General features: G+C 46.2%; 7 protein-coding genes across 7 annotated transcripts; 1 reads left to right on the top strand and 6 right to left on the bottom strand.

Annotated features, from left to right (window-relative positions):
* Positions 1-587: 587 nt before the first annotated feature.
* V1513DRAFT_285974 (uncharacterized protein) lies at positions 588-1,794 on the bottom strand. Its single transcript, XM_066894593.1, has one exon. The coding sequence runs from the start codon at positions 1,316-1,318 to the stop codon at positions 716-718; it is 603 nt and encodes a 200-aa protein (XP_066750713.1). The 5' UTR covers positions 1,319-1,794; the 3' UTR covers positions 588-715.
* V1513DRAFT_453908 (uncharacterized protein) lies at positions 1,428-1,841 on the top strand. The gene has a single exon (XM_066899312.1). It carries the CDS (start codon positions 1,454-1,456, stop codon positions 1,709-1,711), a length of 258 nt encoding a protein of 85 aa, XP_066750712.1. The 5' UTR covers positions 1,428-1,453; the 3' UTR covers positions 1,712-1,841.
* A 504-nt stretch (positions 1,842-2,345) lies between these two features.
* Positions 2,346-2,729, bottom strand: V1513DRAFT_428049 (uncharacterized protein; the record flags this gene model as incomplete). Its single annotated transcript, XM_066896258.1, has 1 exon — positions 2,346-2,729. The coding sequence occupies one exon, from the start codon at positions 2,727-2,729 to the stop codon at positions 2,346-2,348; it is 384 nt and encodes a 127-aa protein (XP_066750711.1).
* A 780-nt stretch (positions 2,730-3,509) lies between these two features.
* Positions 3,510-5,597, bottom strand: V1513DRAFT_285888 (general substrate transporter). The gene is made up of 2 exons (XM_066894592.1): positions 4,971-5,597; positions 3,510-4,914 (listed from the first exon to the last, which is right to left on the bottom strand). Exons 1-2 carry the CDS (start codon positions 5,186-5,188, stop codon positions 3,642-3,644), a joined length of 1,491 nt encoding a protein of 496 aa, XP_066750710.1. The 5' UTR covers positions 5,189-5,597; the 3' UTR covers positions 3,510-3,641.
* Positions 5,598-8,724: 3,127 nt separating this feature from the next.
* On the bottom strand, positions 8,725-11,292 carry V1513DRAFT_434195 (OPT oligopeptide transporter protein-domain-containing protein; the record flags this gene model as incomplete). The annotated part of the gene is made up of 1 exon (XM_066896461.1): positions 8,725-11,292. The coding sequence occupies one exon, from the start codon at positions 11,290-11,292 to the stop codon at positions 8,725-8,727; it is 2,568 nt and encodes an 855-aa protein (XP_066750709.1).
* Positions 11,293-14,152: 2,860 nt separating this feature from the next.
* On the bottom strand, positions 14,153-15,245 carry V1513DRAFT_453894 (Alpha/Beta hydrolase protein). The gene is made up of 2 exons (XM_066899311.1): positions 15,086-15,245; positions 14,153-15,027 (listed from the first exon to the last, which is right to left on the bottom strand). Exon 2 carries the CDS (start codon positions 15,004-15,006, stop codon positions 14,161-14,163), a length of 846 nt encoding a protein of 281 aa, XP_066750708.1. The 5' UTR covers positions 15,007-15,027; positions 15,086-15,245; the 3' UTR covers positions 14,153-14,160.
* Positions 15,246-15,908: 663 nt separating this feature from the next.
* Positions 15,909-16,419, bottom strand: V1513DRAFT_285872 (uncharacterized protein; the record flags this gene model as incomplete). Its single annotated transcript, XM_066894591.1, has 1 exon — positions 15,909-16,419. A coding segment is annotated over one exon (395 nt), but the record flags the coding sequence as incomplete, so codon positions are not given.

Below are 16,419 nucleotides of genomic sequence, written 5' to 3'. Positions count from 1 at the left end.
GATGAGGCGGTTCAGCTAACGTGATCGCCAAGCGAGTGGATCATGCCATCGAGCGGATCGCTCCGACCCGCCATCTAACTTAGGGTATGGGGATACCGGTCATATGGTGATCCCGGTCACTAAATACAAACTTCTAATTTTTGTTTTGTCTAACGCGGCACACAATTAACCAAATCCGACTCTGACTCGCTCGAAACATTCTCTACTTCTTCCTCTTCATCTACTTCATCTACTTCTTCAATTGCGGTCTTACGTGGACCGGTCGCTTTGCCTTAGGCTTCAGGAGCACTTCCTCCGTACTAAACACAAATTGGCCCTGTAATTTAATTCCCTTGCCATTTGTTCGTTTCTTACTGGACTGAAGCAACTCTCTAAGCTCTTGAAGCTCCTTCCGTAAGATCGATAGCTCAGCATTCTGACTTTCGATCTTACAATACTTTCCGTAACCACTCATAACCATGGCTATTAGACGTCCAGCCGCTAGTACTCGTTGAGAAGCGCCATTCGGAAGGTGTACCCTGCGGAATCCAAATATAATTTATTTTGAGCAACGTAGCATACATCGGAGCTATAATTAATTGTATTTCAGAGCTTGCGTGGCTTGTCCTTAACTGATGTATTCAAGACAATCCTGTCTTCGCCCCTTTCCTCAACACTTTCTTTCTGGCCTAATGTGCGCTGCCGACCCTCTACCCTGGTTATTATTGTGCTAGAATTAATAAATGACCATGTGATTTCCCTTTTTTTCTTTCTGCTGCACAGCCTCCTGCAGTCGTGCAATTTCATCATTTAAAATGGCAGTCTGGTACAGTGACACCTCGGCGCACTTCTGTACCTGATTTATCGCCATCTCTGTTAAACTTCCGGGATTTACGCTGCGACGTCCCAAATTTTTTTGATCTTGTCCGCCTGACGCTGCATTTTCAACAAGCCTGTAATCTGTGTCGTATGTCCGTATATCCCACATTGGACTATTATTCCACATGTTTGGCCCTAAAATATGAACAATCAATAGTAAGTCCATTTCCTCCGTCATGGAACACTCCATTCTTATGTATGACAAAAAGCTCCTCCGCAGATCTAGTGAATGTGGTAACACATGCCCAAGAGTAATCGTTGGCGTCTGTGCGCTCCCTAGATAGTCATTTATATCACGTGCCATATTAATGAAGCCCTCTGCCGTTGTCAAGTGCACAGATTGTAGGGTCCTATAATTGTCTCGCCACAGGGAAGATAGCTTGTCTCGAATTTTGCTTGCTGGATTGTCACAAACATGTATGTGAACTTGCTCCTCAGATCTTGTTGCAACCGAGTTCATAGCAAGGGATCCTCTCTCCCTATTATATGTCTGACCCTTCGATCAACCCAGACGATGGCTATAAGATAACCTGTTTCGATGAAGATAATGAGAGGCTAGACGGGAAGATACTTGACCCCGTTTGTCGAGATCCAAATGACGATCTGTATAAGAGATGAGCTGCTAAGGTGGCGCTTTCGTCAAGCAGTGTTGGCGAATATAAGAGGCGCTGGAGAACCAAGTTTTGAGACGGACTTTCCACCTGGAACTGATATGGTGGGGGAGATACTCAGCGGACCAGCAGCAGCCACGCGGATGGAGGTAGGGCTTTCTTCCCGATTGGCTATTCCTTGCCTGGGACTCTCCAAAGCTTATAGTCGGTTCAAAGGTTCAAACTGTTCAGAGGACGAGTAGTGGAGCCTTTAGAAGATATATTATTGGACTATTTCATCGTCAATCAGAGATTGAAGTTATACTGGGTAATATTGTGTATGCTAAGCCCATCAATAAGTATACATGTCGACGCTAAAATCATGGGCAACGATTACGTACATATTGAACAATGACTCATAAATTGAAGATCTTTGTCAGATGGGTTGTTGATGTCATCATCATGTCGTCGACGGTAGATAACCTATCACATCCCTAAGGGCAGCGATTCTAGTTTTCTCCGAAGATAGCAGGCACCTACCCGATTGCCAATAGTCGCCTCCACAGTTCCGCGATTGAACCTCTCTTCATATTTAGGAATCGATATCCAGTGGGCAGATTCTAACTGATGCTGGGCAATAACAGCGGCCAAGGGGTTCGCGTGTGCGGCGATGTGTGCAATGAGCGCAAATATATCGCAAATGAGCCGTACATCTAACCTAGCCATTGTCTAAGACCACAATCTAGATTATTAATTCTGAGAAGGCGACCAACCTAAAATAAAAGACGATATTGTGATCCCTGTTGGAAAACAGCAGTTATCACGAGCGCTCTGATGGATGACTAGACAGCGAATTGGCCAAACCGAGATCCCACATTCAGTCTCAAATCCCATTCCTTACGTGAATATCTGCGCTTTGTCTTTAACCGGCCAGACATTGCAGTCGATGCAAGACCTACCAATCGTGGACGAGTCTTCAAAAATGGTAAACCATGAATGTTTTAGGACACCTTTGGTTTCTAGACGCTCCTCCGGGTTGTACCTAATCACTCTTTGCAAGAGTTCTCCGAAAACTTTCACCTCTGTCTCCGCGAGTCTCATCCCCATCGGCTCAAAGATACACTCCGTCTCCGGCTCGGCTCGAGCATTGCCCGGCAAGACGTTCGTCTCAACTCCAACTACATCGGCGACAGCCTCATTGTCTGCTGCCCCTATGTCTCGGATCTGTTGAATAAGCGGATGATCTGCGGACAAGTCTATATTAATATTTGGGTTTTCCATCCTTCATCGAAGAAGACATGGCGCTTGTCCCAGGAACTCCACCATGGCTCTGGCAGTTTGCCGAGAATTTGTACGATCTGAAGCAGTACTTCATGTGGGCCACCAAGAAATGATTCAAACAGTTGACGTCCCGCGCGCATCTCAAAAATTGTGCAGCCTAAAGCCCAGATGGCCGACCAAACGCTCAAAGCTTGCCCGAGTCTTGGAATCACGCATAATATTCTTCACTAACTCTATCTAGTTATAGTAATTCTATTCTGCATGCTGTCTCATACATTTATCGTCCACTTCTTAGATCAAAAACATTCTATCTATCGTCTAGGAACAACGTCACTTTCATACCCATATTCCGTGCTGCACACAAATCATTGTGCACACACTAAGCCCTGTCGTATTACAAGATGTATGATGGATTGGATTCCCCGTTCAGGCCCACTTTCCGAAACTCTTTCAAATTCTTGTCTAACCTGTGATTCAAAAACCGCAAGTGAAACCGCAAAATCGCAGCCACAACGTGACTCCAAGGCGGAATCCGCACGAGACCCACATGCCTTTGCGATAGTACTCGGGAATGTCTTGTTGAGGAAACATGTTCGTTGCCAGCCGTGGTTGAACATTCCAGTACCCTTTTTCGAATCAGTGCCCTGATTATTCGACCGACCATGGCATAATAACGCTGTGCTTAAAAATAAAGGGTGGAATGTGAATTATAGCGCTAGGGCCAATGTGCAAGTGTGGCCATGTGTCTAGCTTCATCCTCAGGTTCGTGAACCCCGAATGGATCCGCCACTCGGGGATACCGCCAGTCGGCGGCAGTCGGCACGCATCCTTGAGTATCGCGTACATTGTGGCTACTAACGTCGCCGGTGACAATACTGTGATAATATTGTGCTGCATGAACGTTTTGAAATCTTATTTCTCCATTTGAATATCACGCGCCATCACATCGAGCCTATTTGGATCTTGAAAGAACGACGTCCACACTGGCCGCCCGTGCTCAAATATCTCGCCAATTTCCTCTAAAGTGCGCTGCTTCGTCTCGGGTGCAGAAAAAAAAACTAGAGCTGATGACCCCACATTCAAAAGACCAAAAATAATAAAGATTTTCCACGAAATGACGCGGAATAACGGAGGAATGGCGAAGCCGACTGCACCATTAATTGCCCATCGAAACATCAACCCAAGTGAAACGGTTTTTGCGCGGATACGGAGGGGGACGATTTCAGCGCTATACATCCAGACCACCGAGCCCCAGGACACGTTGAAGGCGCCCATGGCGAGGTACAAGAAGGCTTGAATCGCGCGTGTCGCTTTAGGTCGGCCCATGATTACCCAGGCGTATGGTTGATTTGAGACTAGATTGACTTCACCATACTCGTGATACAGGCCAGCAACCACGAAAAAGCAGATGGCCATCAAGAACGCACCGATGACCAGAATTGGCCGACGACCCCACTTATCGGACCACAAAATGGCGGGAACCGTCATGAACACTTTAATCCCATATTGAACAAATGCCGCGAGCTTAAAGTTATCAACCCTTATGGATTCGTAGATATACAAGATATAATAATCCAAAAGATTCGCGCCAGTCAGTTGACTGCATATGTGTAACGCCGATGAAAGGAAAACCCTCATGCGCATTTTTTTCGACAACAGCTCTTGAAATGAGTTGGATTCACAATCGTACTCCATCCGAATCTGATCCTCGATCTCTCGGTACTCTGCGAGAACAAGAGGGTCGTTGATGTCGTTCTCCCCTGTACGAAGGAATGCGATTACTGCCAACGCCTCGTCCCAGCGATCCTTGCTAGCGAGCCATCTCGGCGAATAGGGCAACCAGAACAAGCCAAGAAACAAAATGATTCCAGGAATCGCCTGTAACGCCCACGGCAGGCGGAAAGCGACCTCAGATTGTAGAAACGAACAACCGTACTGGATTGAGTACTGTATCAAGATGCCCCAAGTAATGGCAAACTGTTGGAATGAGACGATTCGTCCGCGAAACTTACGTGGGGCAATTTCCGATTGGTAGATGGGTATAAGGGCTGCTGTCAGGCCGACACAAGCCCCGGAAATAAAGCGTCCAACGACTAACATACCGACGCCGTTCGATGCAGACTGTACCGCAGCACCAATACACCAAACAAAGGCGCCAATCTGAATGGCAACCTTGCGTGATAGCCTATCAGTGTCAGTATTTCAAAAATTTACAGAGTAACCACCGTTCCTGGTACTCACCAGTCACCAAGAATCCCGGCCAACAGCGCGCCGACGACGGAGCCTCCAGGCATCGCGCTTGTGATACCGCCCTGTCGCGTTCCCAACGGATTGTGGTAGTAATTTATGTATTGTTCGGTAACAATAATGCCCGAGACTGACGAGATGTCGAACCCAAACATTAAGCCGCCGAGTGATGCAAACAGTGCAATTGTGTAGACATTGACAAGGCGCCCCATAATGAATGCTGCCCTGTGCAATGGCAATTCGTTACTGGGTACGGAGAAACTGCTGCAAGTAGGAGGCTCCCTTCCATACGTTGGATAATCATCATACCATGATGACTCGGCGGCTTGAGGTTGATCTCGACATCGTTCGAATTGGTGGCAATTGAGAAGTTTAAATTGCACGATAACAAAAAGCTTACAATCGGAGGTTCACGACAAAATTTTCGCTAAAATGGAGATTAGGGCAACTTTAATCACGCCCCGGAATGTCAACGCGTCTTCATGGGAGTGTCAGCTGAATGACTTTGGTACCAACAGCTCTTACATGTACTGATATATAAGGCTTTCGGACTGCAAATTTGTCAAATGTGTGGCAAACAGAAGTGGCCGCGAGTTTACCAGCTGCGGTGCGAATTATCGTACGCAAAAGTGACCGGCTGTCCTCAACACCTGTTGCTTCTACGGCGCTAACTGCCTCAAGTTGGGGCAAAGTGCTTAATCATCACCCCTAATCCTACTCTAGTTGATGTATTCCCTGGCAGGTTTGTTTCAGCGAGTAAACTCATGATAGAGTATTTCGAAAGATTTAGAGCATTTATGACTACTACGGATGAACAGAACATTCCCTGATCCGATGGGGCAGGCAGGAAGGAAAAGTAGCTTGACAGGAGGACAGTAATGATTCGGTTCTCTTTATCTTTGCCTGGATAGCTATATCCATTGCTTGGCGCATATCTTGAGTCTAATGGTCGAAGATGTGCTCCCTGTATTGAAGTCTGGCAATGTCGAGGAACCAAGCGCTGCTTGCGATAACCTCTGAGATGGAAAACCTATTGGAGCTCAGACAGCCTCAGCAAGACTCCGAATATTAACTCTTTGGATTGATCGGACAACTGCGACGAAAGCAGAAGGGAAATGAGGTCTGAGGTCAACCACCTCTCGGACAAATATATCGAATATGACGTCGATACCGGCTGGAATTCCACTTTCCGCGTGCTCGACGATGGCACAGATAAACAAGTTCTCAGAGCTACAAACTGAACTACTAGCATTTACGACACAAAATTGGCTACGGCTCACGCAGATCCATAAAGTACTCTCAGGACTATTATATTAACCCTGTGGTCCACGAGTCTGTTGAGCCACATAAACAAATACGTCAGAGACGGAAGGTACCGACTTAGGATAGTTGAGGAACATGTCTGATTACGAATTTCCCCACATGTTGGCTGCATTTCTTCAATCGATGCAACGTGCGGTTGGAGAACAGCAAGCGACCATTTAATTCAACGAACTGGCTTTGTTTATTCCGAAAAGAAAGCCACAGATCAGCCTGGCAATCCCCATATACTATGAGCTTCACGATTTTCTCCGTGATTCGTCCAAATTTTAAAATGACTTTCTAGGTTTTGACCGAGACATTGGACTCGCGGTATAGGAAGGAATAAAGAAGTATAACAAGTACTATAGTTGTGGGATAATAGCCCAATGTCGGATATACGGATATTAGATAATTATACGGATATACGGATTACCGAGATTGAGAATATAAAGGGCCCAGGAGAGCCCCGTAGGTAGTTAATAATAATACGAAAAATTTAAAATTGCAATAATAGTCTCATGGATGAATCTGTTGTGTACTATACTGCTCTCGTCCTGGATCCTCGGGTGAAGGGCAATCTGATCTTGGAGGAATTAAGAGAGGATAACAATTCTGGTAGTCTGATTTTACAGACTATACGCCAGAATCTCCATAAAAATACTCGTTGGCTGCTGTGCGGCCCGGGTTGGCGATCGACTCTGGACTAGACTCTGACGCAGACAGAATCAAGCATAGTGATGTCGATTCTAGGGCTACAAAGGCTGCCGCCACGAGGCCAGACTAGTAGCGCTATCTCTGATATTGACGTGTACTACGATAGTCCTGTGGTAAATATTAATGACACGAAAGATCCAAACCGGCTTTGCAAATGGCGCGCTTATAAAGATTACTTCCCATAGATGGCCGCTTCGGCAGGAATACTTGGCAATCCCAGCCTCCGAGGTTCCAGTGGAAAGACTGTTTAGTGCGGGAAGAGACTTGTTTCGTGTTCGGAAGCACTCCATGAAGGGAGACACAATGAGAATGGCGATGCTTAGGGGAGCCATGCACGATAATTGAGTTGTCTGATTAGCGTATGGCAAATACAATTGTTTTGACGCATTCTTGGGTAATGATCGATCACGAAAAACAGTTACGTAATATTTGTCGATATTGTAGCCCTTTCTGCCGATATAGATCGGCGCACCAATCGTCGATCGGCAATCGGCGAACGATAGGAATGCCGATATAGGAACAGCCCTCCCGGAGAAGTAGGTCGCGTGATCACGGACTAGTCTAACGGTCACGACCGTCCGTTCCCTATGGCCTTCTCGGACGGGATGACGACAGGCGAGCAGTAGAACCGCAATCGTCTTCGAGTGTTCGCCATATGAAATGGGTAGTTGGGATAATATCTAACATGACTGTGGATAATGACGCCTAAGTACTGAAAATAAATTACTACCTGACAGTGCACGTCACGGTAAATTATTTCCAAAAAGACTTACCTGAGGACACAAGCGCAGAGTACGGGAAATGATGGTAAGTCGTGTCGATCCGAGCTTGCTCCTTTTCTGTGGCTGTGCACCAACACACACACATTCAACGCCGCACGGTACTACGATCTGAATACGGAATTAATGAGCGCTCCAGACCGAAACTAGAATGACTTAAGTGGGTTCAGGGTAGTTCTCCGACAGTTCGGTGGTCGCGTGCGGCAAAGGGCCCATCATGTCGGCTGACAGGTACGATACACTCAGGGGCAGTTCCTGGGCTCAGGTTCAGGGTTTCAGTGTAGTAGTTGAAACAGGCAAAATACATGTTGAGCATAAGTTTTGCATAACAGGTGGACTAACGATCATTGGCAGAGATGAAACGATTCGACAGCGGGCCCGCGTGAGAGAGGAAGTGCGTGATGACTGGAATCGTCAACCCTGATAGGCTTGTTGATTTGAATAATTGGCCGAGCTATCATCTCGCCACTATAATTCTACTCTCCGGTGTAATACGGTTCATCGCAATGGAGATTCTCGGTGGATTGCAAATGGAGATGTACAGCATGACACTTCATGGCGAAAGGGGCTCCTTATGCTCTCCCATATCCATTAAAAGTTTGTCAACTTTAGCATCTCCATTGATACACATGAAGATTACCAGGATAAATGTGTTATGCGAGCTTTGTCACCTACCTTACATGGAGAGATCCATGACCCAGAATGTATCCGAGCAATGAAAGAAGTGTATGTTTCCTACGGTGGCACTTCCGTTAGGCAGCGTTCGCCAATATGGGAGGTGCTAGAGAAAAGAGATCAGTTTTCCAGGAGCTTCAGCTCGCATTCAGTAAATGAAGCCGTATTGAAGAAAATATTAAATACATCACGCTTTTATTGGACAACAGTACAATTCAAAGTTCATCAACTGCACTCTATCACTAATTACCATAACATGCAATTATGATGCCAACCAATCAACTGAACTGTCCGGGTTTCAGACCAAATCCTTCCGCTGGAATCTTCAGCAAGGCAGCCGTACGCGCATAGTCTACACCGGCAGCATAAACATTATTCCCCCACCACGAAAGATTGACTTTCGTGTATTGCAGCCCCGCGAAGATAATAATGCCAGCAAACGCGATGCCGGCCGACAGTCCAGAAGTAAGAATATAGTTGTACTTTGTCCACCAGCCGGTGTACCGTCGTCGGATGTAATACATGAAGAAGTAGCTCATGTAGACACCCGGAATGTAATAGGTCAAGTTGTAGGTCGCACCCCAGAAAATGGTGCCATACCCCATAAGCGCGGGGTTGATACCTTTCATGCGCTGGGGCCACTTCAGGTGAGCGAAACCGAAAGGGATCGCAATGACGGCACCTATCCAGAACGCATTCTTAAGCCCTGGGTAAATAGTATTCAGAACGCGTGTTGGATTGATGACACCAAACATGATAGCATCGGAATAAACAGTTCTCGGGAAGGCGCAAACAAACTTATCGACCTGAGTTGGACTGCAAAAGTTTGCAACAGACGAGAACAGAGCCTCGACGGCACCAGCAGTACAGCAGGATTCAATGAGAGTCGCAAGCAACTGGGCACGAAACGTGGCTCGCTGAGGGATCTTGGCGTAGTGTGCAAGCTTCTGGTCACCGATAAACGTCTCCGACTGGTCGTCAATATTGTAACCCCACATTCGAATAACAATATTTGTCACGGCATTTCCAGGATCCATGAAACCGGCAAGAATAACAGAGAACGCTCCAAAGCCCATTGAATAACCAGTTCGCGACATCACGACCAGAGTCGGCATATACATAGCGATATTGAAAAAAAAGATCATAATGACTGTCCACACAGGCACCGTCGTCGGCCATGCCAAGATGGCGGCTAATCCTGTGCCAGCACCGATCAAAAAGACAGTAATATACCACCAATCCGGAACCTCCGGATAACGAGCCATCATCCGTGAGTGTGGGTCGTCAAAGTCCTCCAAGGAATTTCGGAAAGGATGTCGGATTGACACGGCCATCTTCTTCAATGTTTCCCATAATAACTTGTACTCACTGATCACAATGTACACGAAAGTGCAAGTATAAATCGCCCAAAGACCACCTTTGCCAACCAAATTACCGGCCGACATATATGGTGGAGAGTAGTTCTGATACAACTCCTCGACCAATTGGTTGTTGACCACAATCTTCGAAACGTTGTAAATTTTTCCATATCTGTCATAGACTGTGTTCACGTTCATAGGCAGATACCCTGTGAATTTATAATTTCGCCAATACAGGATGACCATGATAATTCCGGATAAAAGAATACCAATGAACTTATTCATGAATGCAACGAATGGGTAGACCAACGGAGCGGAATAGTTTACCACCGCCCAGTCAAATGTGGGAAGGGGATTAACGCCAAAGCCAAGAAATGATCCGGTAGCCATCGCCAACGTCACGTTCTTAGGTGCTATCCATGTCATCCAGTTGAATGTACTGAGAGCCTTAAACAAAAAGTTGGGCACCCAGAAGTAGCAGAAAGAAATGCCAAAAGTCAGGAAGAAAAACTTTTGCCGACTGATTGTCCACCCGTTAACTGAAGTCTTCGTCTCTTTGACAACCAAAGCTCGGCTGAGTGCAAGTGTGGGTAACACGTTGGGAAATACTGAATTGACAGGGAAGATGACAAGTTTTCGCATCACACCGGCAAGTCCATAGCCGAAAAATAAACTGGCAAAGTTCATAAGCCAGACAAACCCGAAATCCACCCATTCGTATCCAAAGAATAACTTAGAACGCAGAGTGACAGTCATTGACATCCAGTTAGAAGCCTGTGCGCCGCAATTAACCATGATGGTTGCCAACATCTGCTCCTTGATTGACCATGGACCAGGATTAATGCTGTAACGTGTTCCCATAAATGTGAATCCCCAGTCAGGAAGTAGCTCAGTAAACTTGCCGCACGGGTAGAGGAAGAGCTGGATAACAGTCGAACCCAATGAGAGTGCCGGTTGACGAAAGGTGAAAAACTCGTTAATAAAACTTCCAACTGCCACCCAAATAGCACCAAGAATATATGCCCGAATGGTCTCAACGGGCATGTCTGTATCGAAAGGATCCGTGACGGCACGTACTTCGGGGTATGGCGAGTGGTACTTAATGACGACAGCTTCGAGTCGGCAGTCAAGGTCATACGTGTCGATATCTTGTCCATACGCGTCAGGGCCGCTAACCATAAGCTGGATTTTGTCGTAAATATCATTATCAAAGTTCACATCACCATGATGATCCACGAGAACCTGTGACAAAATTACGATACTATCTTCCAAACTGGTTTCCAAGAGCTTCTTGTAGAGATACTCTGAGGCTCTGTCAGCCAATGGGTCGTCATCGCCAGTATTTCCGGTTTTGTTCATGGCTTTGAAACGGTTTACGATCTTCTGTCGTGCAATTTGGTCCGTTCCATTAGACTCATGCTTCTCTAGAGGATGAGTAGTGATGTCCATCTCAGTCTTTTTATCGTTGATGTAGTCATCGTTTACCATGTCGCTAGAGCCGTATAATTTTAGCATGCATAGCTCGCAAAGATTTCAAGTCAACCGTACGCACCAGAACCTGTTCTTGCCACAAAGTACGAATTTGCGACAGGAGATGTGTTGGAAATTGAAAGTAGCGTAATGTAATTAGAACTCTGGCCCCAGATGTGTGGCGTTGCCGGCTTCTCGATATATATACTGCCAAGTTTACCGGATATCAATGCAGACGCCAATCAGCCTTGGATATGCGCTAGCATGTTTCAAGACGCCAGCTGCGAGCATACCCGTCTGCGCCATTTGCCGTTTGTTTGCCAGTCGCAATCCGTTATGGTGAATAATCAGCGACAATGTGTTCTCTATCTAGTTTGTGATTCACTCATACTGGAAGCAATCTTATCTTTTCATTTGGCTGCCAGTTTATGTCACTAGGCAGTGGCCACAGCGCAATGTTTAGATTGTTAGACGTGACCATGCAGTATTGTCACCAGTGATGGGTGAGCTTATCAGGCGCTCCGGTATCGCACACCGTTGCCCAGCCCACGGCGGTCAAGGCGGAGGCCCCGGCAACGGCCAAAGCTGCAAGCGCATACCACAATAAAATATATGTGGCCCCTGCTTTTCATCGTTGGAACATTAACCACCGCACCGCCCTTATCTTCCCGTGTGTCCCTAGTTGCTGGCAAAGGTTGATAACCTAACCTATTTGCAATTCGCCACTCTCCATTGCGTCATCCACCAGCAGTTGTCACACTCTTCTGTTGCCGCCAATCCCGCTTTCGTAAGGTAACTACAAGGCTAATGTGATAAATGGTCAGCAAGCTTTGGAGTCCGTGAAATGTGACTCCGAGGCATTGATTGAAATCGCGCCCACTGTCAAACTCTACGCCGATGCTCGGGGAATCCTTGCCTGAATGATACTAGTTAAGCTCGACGGTCCGCACCAAGGTGCTTTGGTCATATGACTATGTGCCGTCGCCAAGTCGTAATAATACGTTATCTAGCGCAATATATGACCAACCCGTACGACCAGGTCCACCCGATGCTAAAGCCCGCCAAATAGCATAATCGGTCTCCTGGTTTCGGGGCCGGCTCTGGATGAACTCGGAAATATGGAATTTGTTCGCGAAAGAGAACTTCGGATACATCTGATGGCCTCTGCGATACGCCTATTCGACTTAGAAGGGAAATTGACAAGAATTATCTCAAAGACATCCAAATCAAGGTCTGAACTTTCTACCCCTTGTCAAGTAAAACTTAGATAAACGATTCCAGCACTAAGCAACTGCCGGTAGCAAATCATGCCCGCAAACATTGCATATCGCAACTGACCTTCGCTGCCACGCACGATGACCATATTAGACAACGAACTTCGGCTTGGCGTGAGCAGCTTTGGGCCAGCAGTTTGGTTGATAACAGGGCAGGCTATTTCCGTGTGTGACTGATGACGCAATAGTTGCCCGCTTTTATCTCGGGAGCTGCTAGTGTCCATTAAGGCTGTTGACGATACGATATCGGCGACTCTTTTTGCTACGAATACTATATAGGCGAAATATAAATCTGCCGATGTGTATTCGTAATTTTATCGGCGGATTTTTGAGCCTGTCGATACTATATCGGCGGGATCTGCCTGCGATATCGTATGCGTCGTGAACTGCCATATGCCCCTTGGAATTGATATGCTCCTCCAGATCTGATGATTTTAACTGGACTGCTTAAATCAAATTCACTTCGCTACTCTGCCGATAGCCGATATCGTCGACTATATGCCGATAAAGTATCGGCTAACACCTACGCCTGCCGATATTTATTCGTAATTTTATTTGCAAGGTTTTAAAGTTTGGCACTCCGTCGCTAACAAATGTTTCGGTAGCTGCTCCGCCGTCAAGACTGAGATTTATTTACTGTGGATTTCACGACAGTCACGAATGAAAGAGGTTTGCCGCAGCAGGCCGTTTTTTCAATGTCTATCATACTTATTTGCGTTGATCCCTCTTGTCCATGATTTATTACCACGATTCGCACGCGATGATCTAGATGCTTTCGTTTATATATTTCCGACATGGTCTCGATCGGAAACATTATGGTTATCGCCTCAACGGCCGCGGAAAAATGTACCCTAACCCTTATCAATTTAAACTTTTAACCTTAAAATCAAGGGTTAGGAATTAGGACTCAGAGTATACATCTATTACTGAACAATACTTAGGGCCCCGTGAAGTATACCGAAATTAGTTAGTTACACGATAGTTAGGGTCCAAAAAATTGTACGACACATACGACACATTGAAAAAAGTTTTTCAATAGCAAGATGCGGAAAATTTGCAAGGTAGTCCGGATCACAATATTCCACAAGAATATGGTGTGGCAGTGAGTCTTGGGGATCGCAAACTTGCCACTCACAGAAATGTGCCGGAATCAACCGAGTCCTGTGTCGTCAGGGGTTCCCAGCAAACCGTTAAGAGTGAGACTGCCCTTGATGAATGGTTTGCATGGTTTGAACCCAGGACTAAACCCCAGAAGCCTTAGCAGATTTCAGTCGGTGTAAGTGGATGTACATAGTCATTTTCCTTGTACAAGACTAATAGCTCACTTGTTTCCCTGTACATGCCTCCATCAAATAACAGAACTCTCATAATCCCCACTGAAGTACGTCGTCCTTAGAATGTCCCTTACCTTCCTTGCAAGAACCTTAATGTCATTCGCAAGAGCTCTGTTAGCGGCGATACTTAGCGCTATGTCACATAGTCACCGCCATTTGTTGGCTTAAACGGTCGCACAGGACCAAAAAATAAACTCTTTCTGGTAAACTTCTATGGCCGCGATTTAATACCCTATTATCGTACAAAGACGTAACCATCCTTATCATCATCATTAAAATTAAAGTCCACTAATAAACTCCAAAACTATAGATGCCAATCTCTCCGGTGCTTCTAATGCAATCATATGTCCGGCATCTTTAAACATCACCAACTTGCTGCCCTTTATCCGTTCCTGCATCATATATAGGTCCTTGGCGTCAACCATCTGATCCAGTTCCGCTCCCACAATCAGCACCGGTATCCGAACCTCTGTTAGTCGGTCCATCAAGTTGTCTCGGTCAAGTGTACTCGAAAACTGGGTCAGCAGCACTTGTTTCCCCAAGGCCCTATCCATGGCCGCAACCAGGCCACCGACTTGAGGGCTGTCCACCAATCCTGGCTTTACAAATTTAGCGATTCGGGACGGGGAAATGCCCGCATACGCGTGCTTGGATATCAGATCCAACATTTGCGTTCGTCGGGCACGCTCCTTTGGGCCCAGGCCTCTTGCTGACGAACATACGATGATTAGAGAGCGGACGTTGGATTGCTGGTTGTTGTTGTTGTCGTCATTCTCTAGTGTGCGAAAATAGTAGTCGAGGGCGAGATATCCTCCCATTGAGAAACCTAGAATGTCTATAGGCAGATTTTGGTTATGGAGAGCCTCACTACAGGTCGACTGGGTAATCATTTGTTGCATAGAAGACCTGTCAACTGCCTCCCAAAGAGGCACTTGGGCGACGAGAATATTAGCCTGGGCAAAAGCGGGTAGCATTCGTTTCCATAGCCGGTTGTCGCACATAGTGCCCGGGATGAGTGATAGTCGGGACGTTGGGCTCGCAGGCTGGTTTCCGGGAACCGAATACCATCGCACTGTCCTTTGTGGTCGGCGCAGAGATAAAATGCCTGGTTGTAGACGATTCATTTGGGTGCGATCGAAATTTCGGTATGCCAAATAATCGATGATACTTGCATACTATATATGGCTAATTGCGAATTGACAGGGTTGCGATAACAAAGTTCTCTGGTAAGACGAACTCGCTCTGCAAGGCAAAAGGAACTGGTGGACGGAATTAGCGGGATTTAGCCGTTGCACTCTTCCAGATCGCATTCAAGTTATTTTCAATCGGTTGCTATCTGTAAAGGTAGTGACGTGATTCGCACTATATAATTAAGAGTAAACAGCAAAAAATATATTGTTCGCTGCACTCGAATCAACCCAAGCCTGCGTTGGCCATCACTTTATGATAGTCACTTGGGACACCGCCTTATTTCGGTACAATCGGTAAGGAGACTTTCCGGGTTGTGTGAACACAAGACCTTAAATGTTGACATTTTTGGTACCTGCTCGTACCCTCCGTACCGTTGGCTTTCAAACGTTCGCGCGATACTGGAAGCAGACTGGTTTAAACTCTGCGTCAGGCGCGTGAATACGCATAATTGTAAGATTGTGGAGCCTCATATATTGTTCCAGACAGAACAAAACATAAACAAATCAACGCAAACAAACTGACAAAAACAAATAAATAATGAATGAGATAACCTTATCTAATCCATCCATATTTCGCGATACATTTGCAACTCTTAGTACTTCTACCCTCCGCCGACCAAACCACAACACAACAACACGCAACATAGCAACACCATCGCAACACAACACAATGCAACCCAGCCAACCAACCAACACAACAAAGCACCTAATACCCAACATCTTCTAAAACTGATTCACTCCACATGGGGTTGGTTCTGAGGTCGCATATAAAAGTACGACTTCGGAGCCTTTCTCATAGTAAGGGCGGTTCCCATGGCCTCCTCAAACAGCGGCTGTCACTTCTACCAAAACAATTCAATTAAAGACCAGGGAAGTAACAATGTTAAATTAAAATTTAGATACCTGCAAAACCCTTGTCGGTGTGAACAATATTCGCACATAATCCTGTATCTCACAATGCAGTAAACCACGCGGTCAACCATGATCCTCTCTTGCCATCTCCCTGGACACCAGGCGTATCCAAGAGAAGGTACGATAGAGGCAGAGATACAAGGTCGTACTCTGTAAGAACACAGTAGAGCTCATAGCCGTGTTTATTCGTACCAAATGTCGAGTCGACAAATACTTCGGTCACCTTTGTGCGACTGTACTTGACGCAGTCGATGAAACAAGGAGTAATGAACGCCAATAAAACATCAGGTCCTTGGAGTCCTTCAATGAGTCGATAGCCGTCTTGCTCTTTCAGCAGGAGTTGTGCAGATCGAAAGTCGTTCGCCGCATCCCTTTCCCAATCCTTTCGAGTACATGACAGCCAGACGTTGTAGACTTGTTGCCTTGCGATTGAAT

The sequence above is a fragment of the Lipomyces chichibuensis genome (genome assembly GCF_038497645.1).
Source record: "Lipomyces chichibuensis strain CBS 12929 unplaced genomic scaffold V1513scaffold_65, whole genome shotgun sequence".
NCBI classification, from domain to species: Eukaryota; Fungi; Ascomycota; class Lipomycetes; order Lipomycetales; family Lipomycetaceae; genus Lipomyces; species Lipomyces chichibuensis.
The sequence above is the reverse complement of the archived record's forward strand: the minus strand, read 5'-3'. Positions and strand labels throughout refer to the sequence as shown.